This window comes from Lissotriton helveticus, chromosome 6, assembly GCF_964261635.1.
Source record: "Lissotriton helveticus chromosome 6, aLisHel1.1, whole genome shotgun sequence".
Classification (NCBI taxonomy): domain Eukaryota; kingdom Metazoa; phylum Chordata; class Amphibia; order Caudata; family Salamandridae; genus Lissotriton; species Lissotriton helveticus.
Window position 1 is genome coordinate 1259167108 of NC_136067.1, and position 18498 is coordinate 1259185605.

The window sequence follows — 18498 nt, forward strand, 5'->3', positions numbered from 1 at the left end:
GGTCCCTCCAGATTTTCATTCCTGCAGCCTTTAATGTCATAGCCAATTTATCTTTTAGGCACCCCGGCACTCCTGGAGAATCCCAAAGAGGGGCCATACGCGAGAAATAATTTAGGCCTGTACATTGTTTAATTCTAGCCCAATTACGAGCCATCCCCAGCAGTACTTTCAGCCTAATCTTTTTGAAGAACTCTTGGTCCCCAGATTTGAAGAAATATCCCTCTTGAGGAAGATCCCCTTCTTTTAACATGGCGGAGAACATGACCCCTGTCTTTTAACATGACGGAGAACATGACCCCTGTATGTTCTGGTGTTTTTATGAACATTCTTGCATGTGACATCTGGAACGCCCATGCATAGTCCTGCAGATCTGGCAATGTTAAACCTCCCTTCTTCGCCTAAGCTTTCTCCAAGCTAACCCGGTAGCCTTATATGCCCATGCAAATTAATGTATTGCTTGCTGAAGCTTATCGATCTCTCTCTTATCAAAGTACAAGGGAATGGTATCAAAAATAAAAGTGATTTTAGGCAGTATAACCATCCTAATCAGATGTATCCTTCCCAAAATAGTCAGTGGGAGGTGGGCCCAGGACTTCATAAGCCTCAGACATTCTTAGGATACATTGATTAAGTTGGTCTCTGCTATCTTGTCGATGTTCTGGACAATCTTAACTCCCAAGTATCTTATTTCTTGCTTTGACAGCAGCTGACAGACTGGCAGGTTCCATGTCGTGATATCTGTTTTATCTGTATTTATCTCATAACCGGAAACCTGCCCAAAGTCTTGTGCCAGCTTAATAATTTGAGGGAAAGACGTTTCCAAATCATGCGAGAGGATTAAAACATCGTCTGCATAAAGAGCTACCTTCCTCTCCCATTCCCCGAATCTAAAAGGTGGAATGCCTACTTCATCTCTCAAACGTTGAGCAAAGGGCTCTATATATAGGTCAAAAAGAAGCGGGGAGAGGGGGCCGTCCTGTCTAGTTCCCCTAGTGATTTTAAATGGGTTTGTCAGTGTGCCATTGACCAACAGTTTAGCTGAGGGGTTGTGATAAATAAGCTGTATAGCTCGGCAGAATTACTCTCCAAAACCAAACTTATCCAATACTGCAGCAAAATAGACCCAGTAGACCCTTTCAAACTCTTTGGTGGCATCAAGTGTTATAGCTGCAAGGGGTAACGAAAAGGTTGAGGCCATATCTATGGCACCTATCAAGTCATATGTAAGATTTGAAAGATTTCTACCCATCACGAAACCTTTCTGATCAGAATGGAGTAATCCACCAGCCACTGTTCCCAACCTATCCGCTAAAATACTCGTAAAAACTTTATAATCAGTGTTTAAATGTGAAATGGGTCTATAAGACCCACATTCTGCTGGATTTTTTTCCTGGCTTCAAAATCGGAGAAATGGTGGCTTCTTCCCATGAAGCCGGAAGCCTAGCACCTTCTACAAGAATTTTATTAAAAAGAATTGTCATAATTGGAATTACTGCCTCTCCTCAAGATCTGTACAACTCTGCGGGCAGCCCATCAGGCCCCGCAGCCTTCCCACCTTTACAAGCGGAGATTGCCTTTCTAACTTCCATCTGAGATATATCTTGATCCAGGTTCTTTTGCTGTGAGGAGTTTAAGGAGGAAAGCCCAACTCCCATTAACCAATCACTAGCACTAGTAGTCTCAACTGCATTATCTTCCTTGTATAAGTCCTGGAAAAAGGTGAAAAAAGCATCACCAATCTCTTCATCCGTAAAGACAGATATACTATGATCCCCATTATCTATCCGTTTGATCAAATTACATGCTCTGTCAGCCTTAACCTTCCACGCCAATAGTTTACTGGCCCCCCTCTCCATATTCAAAGTGGGCAAGCTTACTAGCCTCCGATTATTAACCCTGTCACCAGGTAGGTCACCCTCCCTCAGCCGCTACACGGTCCTCCTGTGCCGCTGTTCCCGCTGCCACTGTGCTTGCCACTCTGCTCGCGTGCCTGTCTGTCTCCGTGACTTGCTGCCTCTTTTCCCTTTTTTTCCTCTGTGCCCTTTGTGCCCGCTTTTTTATTCTATGCTCTTTGTGCCAGTTTTTATTCTGTGCCCTCTGTACCCTCTTCCCCCCGCCCCCGTTTGCCTTCTGGTTCTCCCTCCCGCCCCCTCACGCTTTCCCGCCGCTGCGTCCTGTGCGGCCCCGCCCCCCTGCTGTCCCATTCTCCGCCCCACTCCCGCCTCCCAGCTGCTCCTCCCTCCCACAGCTCCTCATATGGAGGCCGCGCAGCGGCCGCACAGCGGGCGGGCCGAAGGCGCACCAAAGGCAAGCCCGTCTGCGCCCGTCTGCGCCTGGACCGCGTCCAGCGCCAGTACCCCGGACCTCCGCCTAAGCCAGGAAACCCGTCTGAGATACTAGACCGCCGCTCTCAACGCACTCAACAACGGATGACTACCCGCCTGCTACCAAGCCACCCCGAAGCGCACCCACGGACCCTTCACCTGCCAAGCCTGCAAATTCACCTGCCTCCGAACCTGCACCCCACCCCCCGGACCAAGCAACATCAACAACCACCTCAAGTGCATCCTATTCAACACCCGCTCTGTCCACAAGCACGCCGTCGAACTCTGGAACCTCCTCGATACAACAGCACCGGACGTCGCCTTCCTCCCGGAAACCTGGATGAACGCCTCCTCAGCCCCGACATCGCCATAGCCATCCCGGACGGCTACAAGATCACCCGTAAGGACTGCGCCAACCAAACCGGAGGAGAAATCGCCATCATCTACAGGAACACCATCAACGTCACGACCAACACCGAAGACACCCTCACCGCCGCCGAACACCTACACTTTCAGATCCACACCGACCCAAAGACCACCCTCAGAGGAACCCTCATCTACAGACCCCCGGGCCCGCGCACACAATTCAGTGAAACCATCGCCGACTTCATCAGCCCCCATGCCCTCGCCTCATCGGAATACATCCTCCTGGGGGACCTGAACTTCCACCTGGAGAATAATAACGACAACAACACCAACACCCTGCTCGACAACCTCGGACTCAAGCAACTGGTGAACACCCGCACCCACTACGCCGGCCACACACTCGACCCCATCTTCTCCACCAGAAACCACGTCTCCTTCAGCCACTCCACCGGGCTACACTGGACCGACCACTGCTGCATCCATTTCACCTTTAAGAAGACTACATCCCACCACCGCCCGCAACAGATCCCCCGCAGACTCTGGAGCAAAGTCACCACAGACCAGCTAACCACATCACTGAGCCAGAACCCACTAACCGACACCTCTGACAGCAACAACGCAACCCACAATCTCGCACAATGGATCACCAACTGGGCCGACGCCCTTGCTCCACTAAAAAACCCCCCAGCAAAACCGGCAACAGGAAAACCACATGGTTCCCCGACGCCCTCAAAGAATCAAAGAAATCCTGCCAAACTCTCGAGAAAACCTGGCACCACGAACAGATGACAGAAAACATGACCGCTCTCAAAAACGCCACTCGCAAACACCACCAGCTGATCCGCACCACCAAAAGGACATTGTTCAGCGGCTGGACAACAACACACACAACAGCAAGGAACTCTTCAACATCGTACAAGAACTCTCCAATCCCAGTGCCAGCAGCAACGACATCACACCGTCGCAAGACCTCTGCAACTCCCTTCCCACGTACTTCTACCGCAAGGTTGCCGATATACACGACCGCTTCGGCACCCAGACTCCGCCTCCAGTCACCAAACCAACGCCCCCCACCACCACCCTCAGCGCCTGGACCCTCATCAGCACTGAAGACACCATCCACGTCATGAACAACATCCCTCTGACCCATGCCCTCACCACATCTTCAACAAAGCCGACACCATCATCGCACCCCACCTCCGGAATGTCATAAACAACTCCTTCCCGTCCGCCACCTTCCCAGAGAGCTGGAAGCATGCAGAAATCAACGCCCTCCTGAAGAAACCCACAGCGGACCCTAAAGACGTCAAGAACTTCCGCCCCATCTCTCTTCTTCCCTTCCCTGCAAAAGTAATCGAGAAGGCAGCCAATAAACAGCTGAACACATTCCTCGAGGCAAATGACTCCCTCGACCCATCCCAGTCCGGATTTTGAGCCAACCACAGCACCGAGACCGCCCTCATCGCAGCCACCGACGACATCAGGACCTTGCTTGACAACGGGGAAACAACCGCCCTCATCCTCCTAGACCTCTCAGCCGCCTTTGAAACCGTCTGCCACCGCACTCTAATAACCCGCCTCCACAACGCTGGGATACAAGGAAAAGCCCTGGACTGGATCACCTCGTTCCTCTCCAACAGAACCCAGAGAGTCCGCCTCCCTCCCTCCGCTCTGCGGCCACCAAGATCATCTGCGGCGTACCCCAAGGCTCTTCACCCAGCCCAACCCTCTTCAATTTCTACATGAGCCCCCTCGCCGCCATCGCACGCAAACACAATCTCAACATCATCTCCTACGCCGACGACACCCAGCTGATACTTTCCCTCACCAAAGACCCAGCCACCGCCAAAACTAACCTCCAGGAAGGAATGAAAGAAGTCGCGGAATGGATGAAGCTCAGACGTTTGAAACTGAACTCAGACAAGACGGAGATCCTAATCCTCGGACAGTCCCCTTCTGCCTTGGACGACTCATGGTGGCCCACAGCGCTGGGCTCCGCACCGAGACCCACGGACCACGCACACAACCTGGGATTCATCCTGGACTCCTCCCTCACGATGACCAAGCAAGTCAACGCCATCTCATCCTCATGCTTCCACACCCTGCGCACGCTCAGAAAAATCTTCCGGTGGATCCCCACCGGAACCGGAAAGACGGTCACCCAGGCCCTCGTCACCAGCCGACTGACCTACGGGAACGCCCTATATGCAGGAACCACAGCCAAACTTCAGAAAAGACTTCAGCGCAACAGAACGCCTCCGCACGACTCATCCTCGACATCCCTCGCCACAGCCACATATCTGCCCACCTGAGAAGCCTGCACTGGCTCCCCGTCAGCAAAAGGATCACGTTCAGGCTCCTCACCCACGCACACAAAGCGCTCCACGACATGGTCCCCGAATACCTCAACAACCGCCTCACGTTCTACACTCCGACCCGCCAGCTCCGCTCCGCCAGCCTCGCCCTCGCCACCGTCCCACGGATTCACAGAACCACCACCGGAGGAAGATCGTTCTCCTACCTGGCCGCCAAGACATGGAACTCCCTCGCCACCCACCTACGACTGACCCAAGACCATCTCACCTTCAGGAAACACCTCAAGACCTGGCTTTTCGAGTAATAGCAGCAACCCCCTCCCTTCAGCGCCTTGAGACCCTCACGGGTGAGTAGCGTGCTCTATAAATTTATTGATTGATTGATTGATTATTTGGTGAGCCTTAACTGAATTATATTTTCCAGCTGATTTTTCAGACTTGATAACTTCGCCAGATGTTCTTGGAGGTTTAAAGAGTCGGTCTCAATGATTATAATCGTCTCTACTAACTTCATCTCTGACTCTATTTGCATAACCTCTTCCCTGTACTTCTTGTTCTTATAACTAACCCTACTCATAACTGTGCCCCTTAAAAAGGCCTTCCAAGCGTCCCATACTACAGAGATCTCAGCGCAACCTATATTTATGTTAAAAAAGACTCCGACTCCAAAGATAAATAATCTATTTCAGATTTATCAAATAATAGAGAGCGATCGAATGTCCATATCCTTGGACGTTCTCTCCCTTCCAACACTAGACCCATGTATTCTCCAGCAAGGTCAGACAAATGAGGAGTTAGATAACCTAAATCTTTAATTTTACCTTTCATGTCATGACTGACTAGTATGTAGTCTATTCTGGATTTATGGTGATATTTATTATTATAAAAGGAAACACCTAGCTGAGAGCCTGATCTCTCTCTCCACGCATCACACAACCCCATCTGTGTCATCATTGTTTGCAAATATGCCTGGGATTTAGGTGATGTGTTCGCCCTACTAATTGGGGATCTATCTAATAAAGGATTAAGAACGACATTAAAGTCACCTGCGAAAATAATAGGCTCTGGAAATTCGAGAAGATGCGAAAAAATAGCTTTTAGCACGAAAGGATCATCTTGGTTCGGCCCATAATATCCCGCTACTGTCACCATAAAGTCTCCAATAGAAAGTATAGCAATAACCCACCTACCACCTGGGTCTGTCAGAGATTTTAATACTCTAACCTTAGCGTGGTTCTTGACTAAAATGGCCACACCTTTGGTATTAGCGCTCTGATTTGAGCAAATAAGATGTTCTATCCATTTAGCTTTGCTAAACATTTCCTGTAATTCCGCCTTCAAAAGGTGAGTCTCCTGTAGGATGATGACCTGAGCAGGGGAATCCTTCAAATATTGTATAATGTTTGCCCTTCTAGATTTTACTCTCAAGCCATCTACGTTCCAGGATAAGAATTGTGCGTTATTCACGATGGTTTGAAAACGAAAGACTTTAGGGTGCTACATCTCTTACCACTCCACTTCCAAAATACCCAAAACCAATCTGTCCCACTTAATAAGTATACGTTTATTCGACCATTGGACAAACGAGGATTATTTTTTTCTTTTTTTCCCCTCATGCTCCTCACCCCGTGTTCCCTCTCGAGCCCTATAGGAAACCCTCCCCAGCTTCCCTCCCTGGAGAACCCAACCCTCATTCATCTGGACTAGAAGTCCAGATGATGCTACCGGGGCACCCAAGAAGTCCCTCTATGCTTGTGGTACTACCTCTATGTAATGATCCGTTTTTCTCTTCTGAAGATTTTTTTTTTTTTTTTAACTTTTAAGTTCAAGCTTAAATTAGGGTCTTGGTTTTAATCTTAATCCATGTAAGAATAAGAAAAAAAAGAAAAGAACCTCCACCCTCCTCAAAAATAAAAGAAATAGTGTCATAATATAAGAACTCACTACTTATCTATTTTGGAGTTTTGTTTAGACATTGCTAAAGTTCATCTGCCTCCGAAACTGACTTTAAATTATACATCTTATTGTTATGCATAATTTTTAAAAGTGCAGGGAACTTTAGTTGAACGGTCGCGCCCAATTTTCTAAATTCTTTTTCCCCAGCTCCCATTTTCTATCCAATGTGACCCGGGCTGGATCGGTTACGAATTTCAAAGGAAAAATCTGTAGGTTAAAATGATTTTTGTTTCAAAGCACAACTTAGAATTTTTTCCTTTAAAGAAAATATTAGGAAGTTTATAAGAATCTTCCTTGGCTTAGGGCGGTTTGGATGTCTCTTAAAAGGATCTCTGTGAATCCTCTGAATATCTCTCTTCAGATCTTCCTCTGTTTTCTCTATTTGTATTGACTCCTTTATGAGAGTCGCTATGAAGGATTTGATGTCGCCTCCTTCTCTGCCTTCCGGTACATTCAGAAGACTGAGATTATTTCTCTGTGAGTTGTTCTCTAATGACTCAAGCCTGTCCAGTAGTGATGCCTCATCTTTCTTTAGTTGAACAATTTAGCAGCTCCCATGTCCTCTCTCATTTCCCCCACAAAGGTTTCTAAAGCCACAGTTCTGGAGTTTAAGAGATCAACTTTCTTCTCTAATGACTCTCAAAAGAGCCGAATCTCCCCTTGATTTGCTTCGGAGACGGAGAATCTATTTCTGATATCTACAGATAGAGAAGAAAAGAGATCCTCCATAGATGATCCTGAAGGTCCAGCATTTCCCTGCTCCTCAGAGTTCAGCATTTACTTTATCATTTCTCGTATCAACTTGACTTTCTTCCTGCTGAAGACTACTATTTGTCTTGCTTTGATCAAGTCTGTCTACATTGTTCACATCCAAACACTCTTCATTCACACCTACGGTATTCAGTTACCAATGATTATTATTGGAATTTGGTTAAGCGCACGGCTACCCCCACCGGGGGTGTCCCGGCACTGTGGACAGAAACGGTAGTCATCGAGGCAGCTAGTAGCAGGAGAACAGGTATGTTTTCAATTTGGACCTGAAGAGGGGTTCTAATTCAATGAGTCTGAGGTTAAGCGGTAGGGAGTTCCACAGCTTAGCAGTGACCACTGCGAAAGCTCTACCTCCTCTTCCAGAGCGATGAAAGCGGGGCGGTAGTAGGAGACGGAGGTGGTTGGATCTAAGGGGGCGGACTGTTTGGACCTGCTTCAATCTGTCTCTGAGATAACCTGGCCCAAACCCATTGAGTGCTCTGAAGGCCAGGATCAGGGCTTTGAACTGGATGCGCTGTGAGATCTGAAACCAATGCAAGTTCTTTAGGTACGGGGAGATGGAGTGACGATAAGGGACATGACGGATCAGTCTTGCCGCCGCGTTCTGGACAATCTGTAGTCGATGACGTAAGTATGCAAGCGCCCCTACAAAAAAAATATTGGAGTAGCCCAAGTGTGAAGTGATGAGGGCGTGCACGACAGTTCTCATCGAGTCCCTGGACAGATAGGGGGAGATTTTTTTAATCATTTATAATTTGCCAAAACAGGCAGATGTGACCTTTTGGATTTGTATTTTGCATGAGAGTTCATTGTCAAAAAGAAACCCAAGGTTCCGGGCAGAGTTGGCAGGGATGGGGGTGGGTTCAGCTCAGTCGGCCACCATGCGGAAGGCAGCAGAGGGGTTTTCAGATAAAAAAATAGCACTTCAGTTTTCTCGGTGTTCAGTTTTAATGTATTAGATGTCATCCACTGAACAATATTGGCGAGGCAAGATTTAAAATTATCGAGTCCTTTGTCAGAGTGGTCTCTAAAGGAGAAAATAAGCTGAGTATCATCAGCGTAAGAGACCACTCTGACACCACAGTCCTAACACCGACATGTAAACATTAAAAAAAAAGGGCTGAGGGCCGACCCCTGAGGGACTCCACAGTCCAGGGGCTTCTTATCTTTTGACAAGTAGGGGCGACACCATACCTGTTGCGTTCTACCTGACAGGAATGATTTTATCCAAGCCAGTGGAGTGCCCTGTATTCCTAGGTCACGCAACCTTTTCAGTAGTATGGAGTGGGTCACGGTGTCGAAAGCCGCGGACAGATCGAGGAGCACCAACATGGCCACCTCATCTCTGTCCACGCTCTCTCTTATGGTCTCTGATACTTCCAGAAGGGCCGTCTCTGTGCTATATCCGGATCTAAATCCGGATTGAGAGTCATGCAGGAGGGCGTTGGATTCCAGGTAGTCAGCCAATTGCTCCTGTACTACTTTTTCCAGAATTTTGGCAGCTTTAGGGAGGAGAGAGATGGGTCGGTAGTTGCTAAGTACCGACGGGTCAGCATCCGCTTTCTTCAGAATGGGGATTAGCATTGCCTGTTTCCATTCGGACGGGAATTGGCCAGAGGAGAGTGATATATTCCAAATGGAGATTAAGGGGGTGGTGGTAAGTGGGCTCAGCTGCGTGAATATTTGAGCTGGGACAGGTTCTAGGGGAGAGCCAGATTTAAATTTTTCCATTCTGTGTTGGACAGAGTCTCTTATGATGGAATCGAATGCTTCAAATGTGGAGGTGCAGGCCGGTGGAGGGGATGGACTGATATCGCCTCACCAAGTCCTTTAGATGGAGTAAAAGAGGAAAAAATATCCACTATTTTGTGATGAAAAAAGTGTGATCGGTCATCACAGAGTTCTTGACTCGGTGAGGAGAGACGGGTAAGTGCTGAAGGCTTTGTAAAATCTTTCACGATTTGAAAGAGGGTTTTGGCCGAATTGTCAGCGGAGTTAATCTTGTTGGAGAAGTATTCCTTCATAGTGACTTGTTTTAGCTTGTGAAACCTTTTTAGCGCAGCTCTATATATATTTTTTTCGATAGTCGTAAGTGCGTCGCCATTGGCGCTCGAGTTTTTTGCACTTGCTTTTTTCCATACGGAGCTCCGGGTAAAACCATGGGGCGGAGGGCTTTGCTCTAGCAGAGGAGAGGGGTGGTAAGGGGGCGATCATATTAATCGCTGTGATAAGAGTGGAATTAAGTTTTTCCACATCAGCGTCTATATCCTTAGTCGGGTGCCACTCCATGTTAGAGAGTACTGGTTCAAGGGCGTCATACTTGACCATTTCCTGCCCAGGTTGGGTTTTACACTATTCATGAATACTGGAGGGGGGGGGATAGATAGGGTGAAAGGGATGAGTGAGTGATCGGACCAGGCCAGTGGGCATGGAGTCAGAGTAGAGAGGGCTGATAGGCTCGAGAAGATCAAGTCTAGGGTGTGGCCTGCCGTATGGGTGGGACTATGAACTCTCAGGTCCAAGTTTATTCCTGCTAGTGTTTCTACAAGGGACCTCGCTTTTGGACAGGAAGGATCATCCACATGTAGGTTGAAGTCACCTAAGATGGTAAAATGCGGGTCTTTAAGGGAGAGGTCCGCCAGGGTGGCCAATAACTCAGTAAGGTGAGAGGGCTGTGTTCCAGGGGGGTTGTAGATTAAGGCGCCTGCCAGGACCATACGAGTGGGGTCCGTGATGCTGAAATACATGGCCTCGATAGGGCCTGAGTTAGGCAATTTCCTGGAAGTTATTTTCCAATGTGACCGGAGAATAATGTCCACCCCCCCCCCCCACCCACACACACTTTAAACCTTGGTCGACCAATCATTCACTGCTTACTGTTGGGGTGAATAGTCAACCTACGCCCCATACTCCTATATTTCACCAAATTCATTGGAACATCTCCTAAGCATTCTTATCTGTGGACTCTCTCTAATCATGTGGGTAAATCCATTCTGCATTCTAGAGGCACCTTTTTCCCTACTGGCTCCTGAATGGCTTCTTTAAGACACAGTGAACCTGGAACACCTATTATGCTGCACATCAATAACAATACCTTCATTGAGGTACTAAGCCATCTTAGTTGGTGATGTATACTGATCTGTTTTGAATAACTCTGGCATGGTACTGTATGAACATCTATCTCTATCATTCACTCTGGGCCTGAGAACCCTTGGTAGTCCTGGCACTGCTCTTGCTACACCTTGTCTCAGAACCCATCAATGGAGTGGCACTCCTTTCTTTTCAGCTATACATACAGCAGCAAAGAGGCAGCCGTTGAGTTAGTATGATGTCACTTCCCTTACCATTGAGTTCAGGGTGTGAAATTGTATGAAATGTCTTTTTACCAAAGAACAGGACGCTTCAGAAATCTATTTTTTCGATAAACAAGTCCACTTGTCCCTTTTGGTGATAGCAAGGCTGTAATTTTTCCAGTAATCTACAAACAGGAATGTAATTAGGCAGAAAGAGGTAGCTGCAGGGTTGAAATGCCCAGTGCACACCCACAAATTTACATGTTTAAGGAGATTCACAACTTCTCTCTAATCTCTTCCCTCACTGGAAAAAATAGAAATATACTCCTGGCAAGGTAGGACTAAACCTGCTGCCACATGGAGAAAAATGAGTGTAAGGAAAGTGAATTTGCAGTCACTTTGCAGATTTTAGCTTTATGCATGTATTTGCTTGTGGAAAGCTCAATAAAATTGTGTTGCAAAAATACATGTATATATTTGCTCTGATGAAAATGTAAATCACAAAGGTTTGCTAGGAGTGCAGTTCTAGGCCTACTTCTGTAAACTTTTGTGAATCCAGGAAGGTCTTAATTTTGTACCAGTGTAACAACATACACGTAAAGGTGTACTTTTGTGACTTTCTTTAATAATTGGGCACCTAATTTATTTTCAAGATGCTTATAATAGTTTAACACCAATTCTCCATTATTAATCTTTTTTTTAAGTATTGGAGTGTATCACCCACGTTTTAATACATGATGCCTCCGAGAAAGGTTATCTAAAGGTGCACAGTAGGTTAGCACAGCACTTTTTTTCTAGGCTGCATTTTTTTGTGTGCATTTTATTTTGAACACAAAAATTCTCAATTATGACTTCATGCTTGTCCATGTATTTGGATTTAATCGGGGATTATCCTGAGAGCATAATATCCATCAGATTGTTAAATCTTGCTAACATGTACGCTTTTTAGGTTTCGCCTAAGTGAAAGCTGCGCACTGCGCAGCTTTTCGCGCAGGCGAAAACCTAATGAGAATACTATGTGGCTTGGGAATCCGCCCTCTGTTCCATTGGCTAGCTCCATAAATGGAGGCTAGCCATTGGAACAGAGATCTGTCCGTCATGGCCCGACCAGATTCGTGGGCGTTCCCGCGATTTCTTCCCTCTCCACCCTTTTCTGATCGTCATCGCGGCGGTGGGTGTGTGCTATTTTTTTTTTTTCGTGTCGGCCTGTTTTGTTCTTTTTAGAAGTGTCTGTTGCTGGAGTTGGCTGCAAGATTTAAGTTCTCACTGGCCTCCGCTTCCTCCCCGGGGGTTCGCGCCCCACACGAGCACACGGTGCGAGGGGTGGCGCCGGGACACGCTTGCTGTGAGCAGGAGCGTCCGCACCTCCAGCTGGTCACTGGTTTAACCGAGGCTGGCGCTGGAGACCAAGGTCCAGTGGGCGGGCGAGGGGCTGGAGCTGAGGTTGCCCCGAGGAGTAGGTTATTTTCAGTTTATCGCTTCCATGAGGGCTGCATACGGGATCAGGTGACTCCTCGGTCTACGCAGCGCTCAGTTGCCCTGGACGCGGGGAGACTTCTGCCCCGTTGTCCTCAGTTGCCCTGGGCTCGGCTGGGCGGGGAGGCACGGTGTGACCATGCGGGGCGGGGACGCCGGCGGAGGGAGGGGGCATGCGTGCCTAGTCGTGCTACCGGTGCCCGGGCCCACTGCGCTGCCACCGGGAGGCAGCCCAGCCCAGACACTGCTGAGCACAGACCTGTGATCCGGAAGCTTTTCCTGCATCCTCTCTGTCGAGGTCGGAGCCGCAGAGGAGGAGGGTCCGGCGATGCTGCCCGGGGTGAGTACCGCGCCCACACATGCCAGGACCCTCTGCCCCGTGGACCGATGTGCGTGAGCAGGTCATCCGCGCTGTCTGCTGCGCTGTATTTCATTGTATTGCAGCGTTTATAGAGCGCTCACTTATGTGGTGCACTTAAGCCACCAACATGTGTAGCACGCTATGCTAGGAAGTGTGTGTGGTTAGAAGGGTTAGGTGGGCGAGCTAACAAATTTACAGGGAGAGTAAAGTAACTAATATTTTTAAGACTTTTAAAACCGAGCGAGTGTGTGCGTTTTTGTCTGTGTATGGAAAAATGACTGGTGAAATACAACGGACGCGTCACCATAACCGACTGAAACCACCGGTACCCAACTATATAACGGAAAAGACATTTATTAGGGGTGTGTAACACCCCTCCTGAAGCTACACCCATGCCGAGCCCTAAAAATATTTATGCAAATAACACAACAAACATCATGTAAAATATGATAAAGTCGATTACAAGTAAAAAAAAAAGTGTATTTCATTTGTCAAAAGCAATACCAAAAGCTCAAACTTTAACAAAGGCGAAACCATTGCATTGTAAATGCTTGTTTATATCTGCACCACTGTCAGTGATGAAAGGCGAGCTCACAACTCGCATTTCTTTAGAGCGCTTGCCCTAATTGTAAAGATTTAAGTATTAATATTATATTCAAGTTTTAACTACTTGTACATGTGGATTAAAATCTTGTCTTTAGCGCAAGACAATCCTCTTTCAAAATGTCCTACTGTTGTACTGTATCCTTCCAGCCAAATGGTTTCTGCTGCAGGGAACTGGGCCTATCTGTCCAGTGCAACAAAATAGCACAAAAATGTGTTGCACTTGATTCCAAATGGTATGTACTGGGCCTCAGGCGATAGGAATTCCACATCCCTGCACGTTGGTAGATTGACAACCACGCTGTGGACATTTTTATCTATAGCACTGTTATTCAATAGAGAGCTAAGAGAGCTTCTTCATATTCCAAAAGCACTGACTTATTTACTCTGATACAAGATCCTGCATTAACTTACTCCACCGGGTAACATTTGTTGTTCCTTTACTTTCTGAAGAAAACTTGTTGAGAATTGCAAATAACTGTCTGTGAAAATGTTCCCTAAAATAGGTGGTACCTTCCAAATACCAATCTCCTTTTGTGTTGTTGGCAGGAGATCTAGAGAGCGCTCCTGTGTTAATGAACTTCGACAGTGAAAAATGCTTGTACGAATTTGAATGGCATACTGCTGCTGCTTGTGTCCTCTCCAAGACAGAAGGAAACAATTGTCGAGTGTCTGATACCCTGGCAGGTATGTAACTTTTATTTCCAGTAGTATGGGCAGCTGTACACATCCTTATGGTAGAAGTGGTAACCCACCTTATGAAAGCGCCGGTGGCATTCATAGACTTCTGAGGGTTAGCTATGGGCTAATAGCTGGTGAAATATATGTTTACTTATGCTCAATTATGTGAGTAGGATTTTGGAATTATAGGTGCAATAATGTTTTTCTATTAACCTGGTAGGAGATTTTGGCTGTAAACATTTGTTTATAACTGAAAACACCTCTGTTTATGCTGGCCAGGAATTTAAAAAAGTATTCCTGTTAGGCATCAATTAACTATTGTGAGTGTGGAGATATCTGCAGAACTAAATCATAGGCAGAGGCTGGGAAGTGGACATTACAAGGTGTAGTTTGCCCTGTAAGTGTATGGATGCCCACAAAAATGTATGTTTCTGTACAGCCGTTACCCACACTGGAAATGGTCAGAAGGCTACTCCAGCCGAGGACTTGAGTTACTCCTTTAAGGATAGGCAGGGGGGACACATTATTTCCTAATGGGCTGGGTGTACCAGGGAAATGTGTTCTCCATCGGTAAAAATGTTACCGCACAGAGAAAAAAACACATGCAACAGCAGTCCTTCCCACTGTGCATACTATGTACACTATGTATAATGCTGTATAGGGGGAATAGGCAGTCTGCAAGTCAAATGACACTAATAATAGCCTACTTACAATCCTGCCCCTTACATGACTTTCTAGGCATACTATTACACCTGTTTTGTAGATAGTAAAACTGTGTAAAACAGGTTTAGACAGGGTCATAGAATATCTCTCTCTAGTTTTGTTTGTGAAATCACCTCCTTGGTATATAGACGTGCCCGAGGCCCCTCAAAAACATTCCAGGGAAATGCCATACATTGAATACAGGTTTACAAGGACTTAATACTGAAGGTCCAAACTCAAGCAAATAAAATGGCCCAGCTCAAGAAAGAATTATCTGAAATGACTAAGTTACTCATCTACATAAAAGAAACCAGAGAGACCAAAGGGTCTAAATCTACACCAGTCAAATTCCCCAGTGCAAATGCAAGTGTACCCCATCCCATGAATCACACAGCACAAACAACCTTAACTCATTTAAAGTGATCTTACGGAGAGCAGTGTATGTTATCACCACATTTTGATAATTTCACCACTACTGCTATTTGCCAAAAGAAACAAAATAAGAAGCAATGCAGGTGTCTTTCCTCTGGTCCTAGTCAGTAATTGTAAACCAAAGTAGCCCGTTGAAATAAAGTGCCTCGGTTATCGAAACCACTGAATGCTAGATCAACAGAATTTGTCCCTCCAAAAGTTCCAATGGCCCCCAAAGTCTGACATTTTGGATAAACGTACTATCTATTAAAATGGGAATCATCAGAAATCAGATAGGTCGGTGAAGTTTTTCAGCTACAGGTCCCCAACGTGAAGAGAAATGACCCTCAAGAGGAATAAAGGAGTACACCTCTGACCTTGTTGAAAGGGAACGTGTGCCAAAGAATGATCCAACATTTTGATCAACGGGTGCTAAGAAGGATTTCCATTGAAGGCTAAAACCCAACAACTGCCTGTATTATTGTAATCGCTCATTCAGGTAATCTTGCCAGTACTCTGACGAGAAGCTCAATAGTTCTTAGTCATTGATCCAGTTTGTCCACTAAACTACAGATGTTATGTTTTTCCCAAGAACAGTTATTTTTGATCCTCTTTTTTTGCAGCGAGCTTTGACATGTCATGCAAAGAAAGAACCAATACATTCCCTCCTTCACCTAGCTCTCTCAGACCAGCATCCCAAGTGCCCTTGGCATAAAGTGTTTCTCATCATTTTTGCTGAGTTAACATTTATTTTACATAACATTATTGGTTGTAGTCTATTATTTGTGCATGTTGTTTGACATTTATTTCTGAGGTATGACTCTGATTCACCAAAGGCAGCCGAAGTGTGTTTTAATAAACATCAATGACTGTTTTGAATGTTTTCATAATATGAACTTTAGATGGCATCTACAGCAACATACTGAATGTTTCAAGCACTATTTTGTCTCATTCTGATTAGCTTGAATATGGCAATGTTATTTATGGACACAGTGACTTCTCTTAAGCTGGCATTTTTGGAGCAATAGTCTACTGTTGTAATTCTAGTCTTAAGTATGTCCACTTTCCGAACTCTTTGAACAATATATCTCCTCTTGCCAGCTATTGTGGGTGTCTTCCTCCCCCCATGATTAGCAATCCATAGGTGGCATTCAGTGACGCCTCAGTTCCCTTCAACTTAGTTTGATATGTTTTTCAAATGTTTGTATGTGAGGCAGCTGCTTTAGCTCTCCAGCAAATGCTTCCTGTTGGAAATACCAAACCATGTCTTTAAAACATCCTTCACCGCTGTTCATTGTTGGTTGTCCTGTTTAAGAGATCACCAAGCCCAGACCCTGTACTGTCTTTCTTTAGTTGCCCATTCAACTATAGCAAGGCCTTCCTGGGGAGCACCGACTCCTTGTTACTGTGCTCCCTTCACATCTTCTGGTCTTATCATATTTAGCTCTGAGGTTAGTTCACAGCTGCGAGAAAGTGCCCTCTTTCTTGCATGGTGGGCCCCCACTTTTTGCTGAATTGCTGATGTTCTTTGACTGAGTGTGCCCTGGGATCCTGCTAATCAGGTACCCAGGGCCTATGTTCCTTCCTTAAAATTGTATTTAAACCTAAACCCAATTGGCATCTCTGGCCACATGTCAGCCCCTGGTAAATGGTGCCACAGGTACCCAGGGCACCGTTACCAGAGAAGGCTTCTAAGGGCTGCAGAACTTATTGTGCTGCCCTTAGAGGTCCTGTACCCTGACACACAGCCACTGCCTTTGCAGGCTGCGTGTCTTGGTGCAGTACAAAGTGAAGAGTCGACATGGCACACTTCCCTGTGTAGCAATTTAAGAATGTAGAGAATGCACTCCTCCCCTTACTCGATTATTCAAACTTTTATTTAACTGATTTTCTGTCGTCCTTTACTGCGTGCGATACAGGTGCTGTATACCATTCCAAAGCACAGCATTGTGTAAACAATATGCCTGAGGGGCGCTAATTAGCACCCCACCTGCCGCACTGCAAACGCGGGGAACCTTCCCCTTGCATTTGTGCCCATCCGGGCTTTTTCACAGTAACTCCGTACATTAGAAGTAAAACGAAACAGAGTAGGCTCATCCTGTTATGCTGTTGACAACAGAATGGGGAAGGTGGAAGAGGAGTTTAGGCCGCCTGCTGCGGTTCCATCAAGAAACCCCTGACGAAGAGCCCATGAGGCTCGAAATGCATTGGGAGCATAACAGGATGAGCCTACTCTATTTGTTTTACTTCTAACGTATGGAGTTACTGTGAAAAAGCCCGCATGGGCACTCAGTAGACTTTTTAAGATGCTAAAATAAAGATTGGAGGAGAAAGGACACGGTCTCAGATGTGTTTTGAAGTCTGCATAATGTTTTGAATAAACCTTGATTACGATGGTATCTGACGGTTACATTTGATTATATTGGATTACGTTGAAGAAACGGACACACAAGCAAGGGGAAGGTTCCCCACGTTTGCAGTGCGGCAGGTGGGGTGCGAATTCGCGCCCCTCAGGCATATTGTTTACACATCCCTGTGTGCCATGCCCACAAAACCACTGCCCTGGCATAGATCAGTCACCTTCCTAGCAGGGTGCACTATCCCATTGGTGAGGGTACAGGTGCATGAGCCCTGTACCCCTACAGTACCCAAGTCCATTCTTGGGCATTATAAGTGCAGTGCTGCCATTAGGAGCATATGGTGCTGGGAGTTTGTCATTACGCACTCCACAACATCATAATGGCTCCACTGAAAACTGAGAAGTTTGGTATCAAACTTATCTGAAAGAAACAGGTTAGTGTTAGATTCCTTACCTTAGAATATCCCCAGGCGTCAGACTGGATCCGGAAAGTTTTGCGAAGCAGTACCCCTGCGCGTCGGTAAATGTCGCCTGCGGCTCCACGTCAGTCGTAGGCGCCGGGATGACGTCGCCGGAGTACTTAGACACCGCCCTCGCTCGCTGACGTCAGTTCTTCTTTTTTCCGCGCCAGCAAGCGCAGATCCGGAAAACGCAGTACTCCGTAGTCACTTTTTGACTAACTTTTTCGATCTTTTTGATCCTGTTTCGAGTCGTAAGACTATCGGTGCCGGTAGGGATGCCCGGGTTCAAGCCCTGTGCCGATTGCAACCGACTGTCTGTTACCGACCCCCATCGCCGGTGCCTGTATTGCCTTGGGGCCGACCATGACAAGTCGTGCCCCCACTGCTGGGCCTCGACGTCGAAGGCTAGGCGGGAGCGG

At 46.7% G+C, this 18498-nt stretch overlaps 1 protein-coding gene across 1 annotated transcript in view; it reads left to right on the forward strand.

Annotated features, from left to right (window-relative positions):
* IGF2R (insulin like growth factor 2 receptor) overlaps window positions 1-18498 on the forward strand; it is a 1933894-nt gene that overhangs the window by 454010 nt on the left and 1461386 nt on the right. Inside the window, exon 14 of the mRNA XM_078648980.1 lies at window positions 14015-14152. Within this exon, the coding sequence (XP_078505106.1) occupies window positions 14015-14152 (138 nt within the window). The remainder of the gene's footprint in view (window positions 1-14014; window positions 14153-18498) is intronic.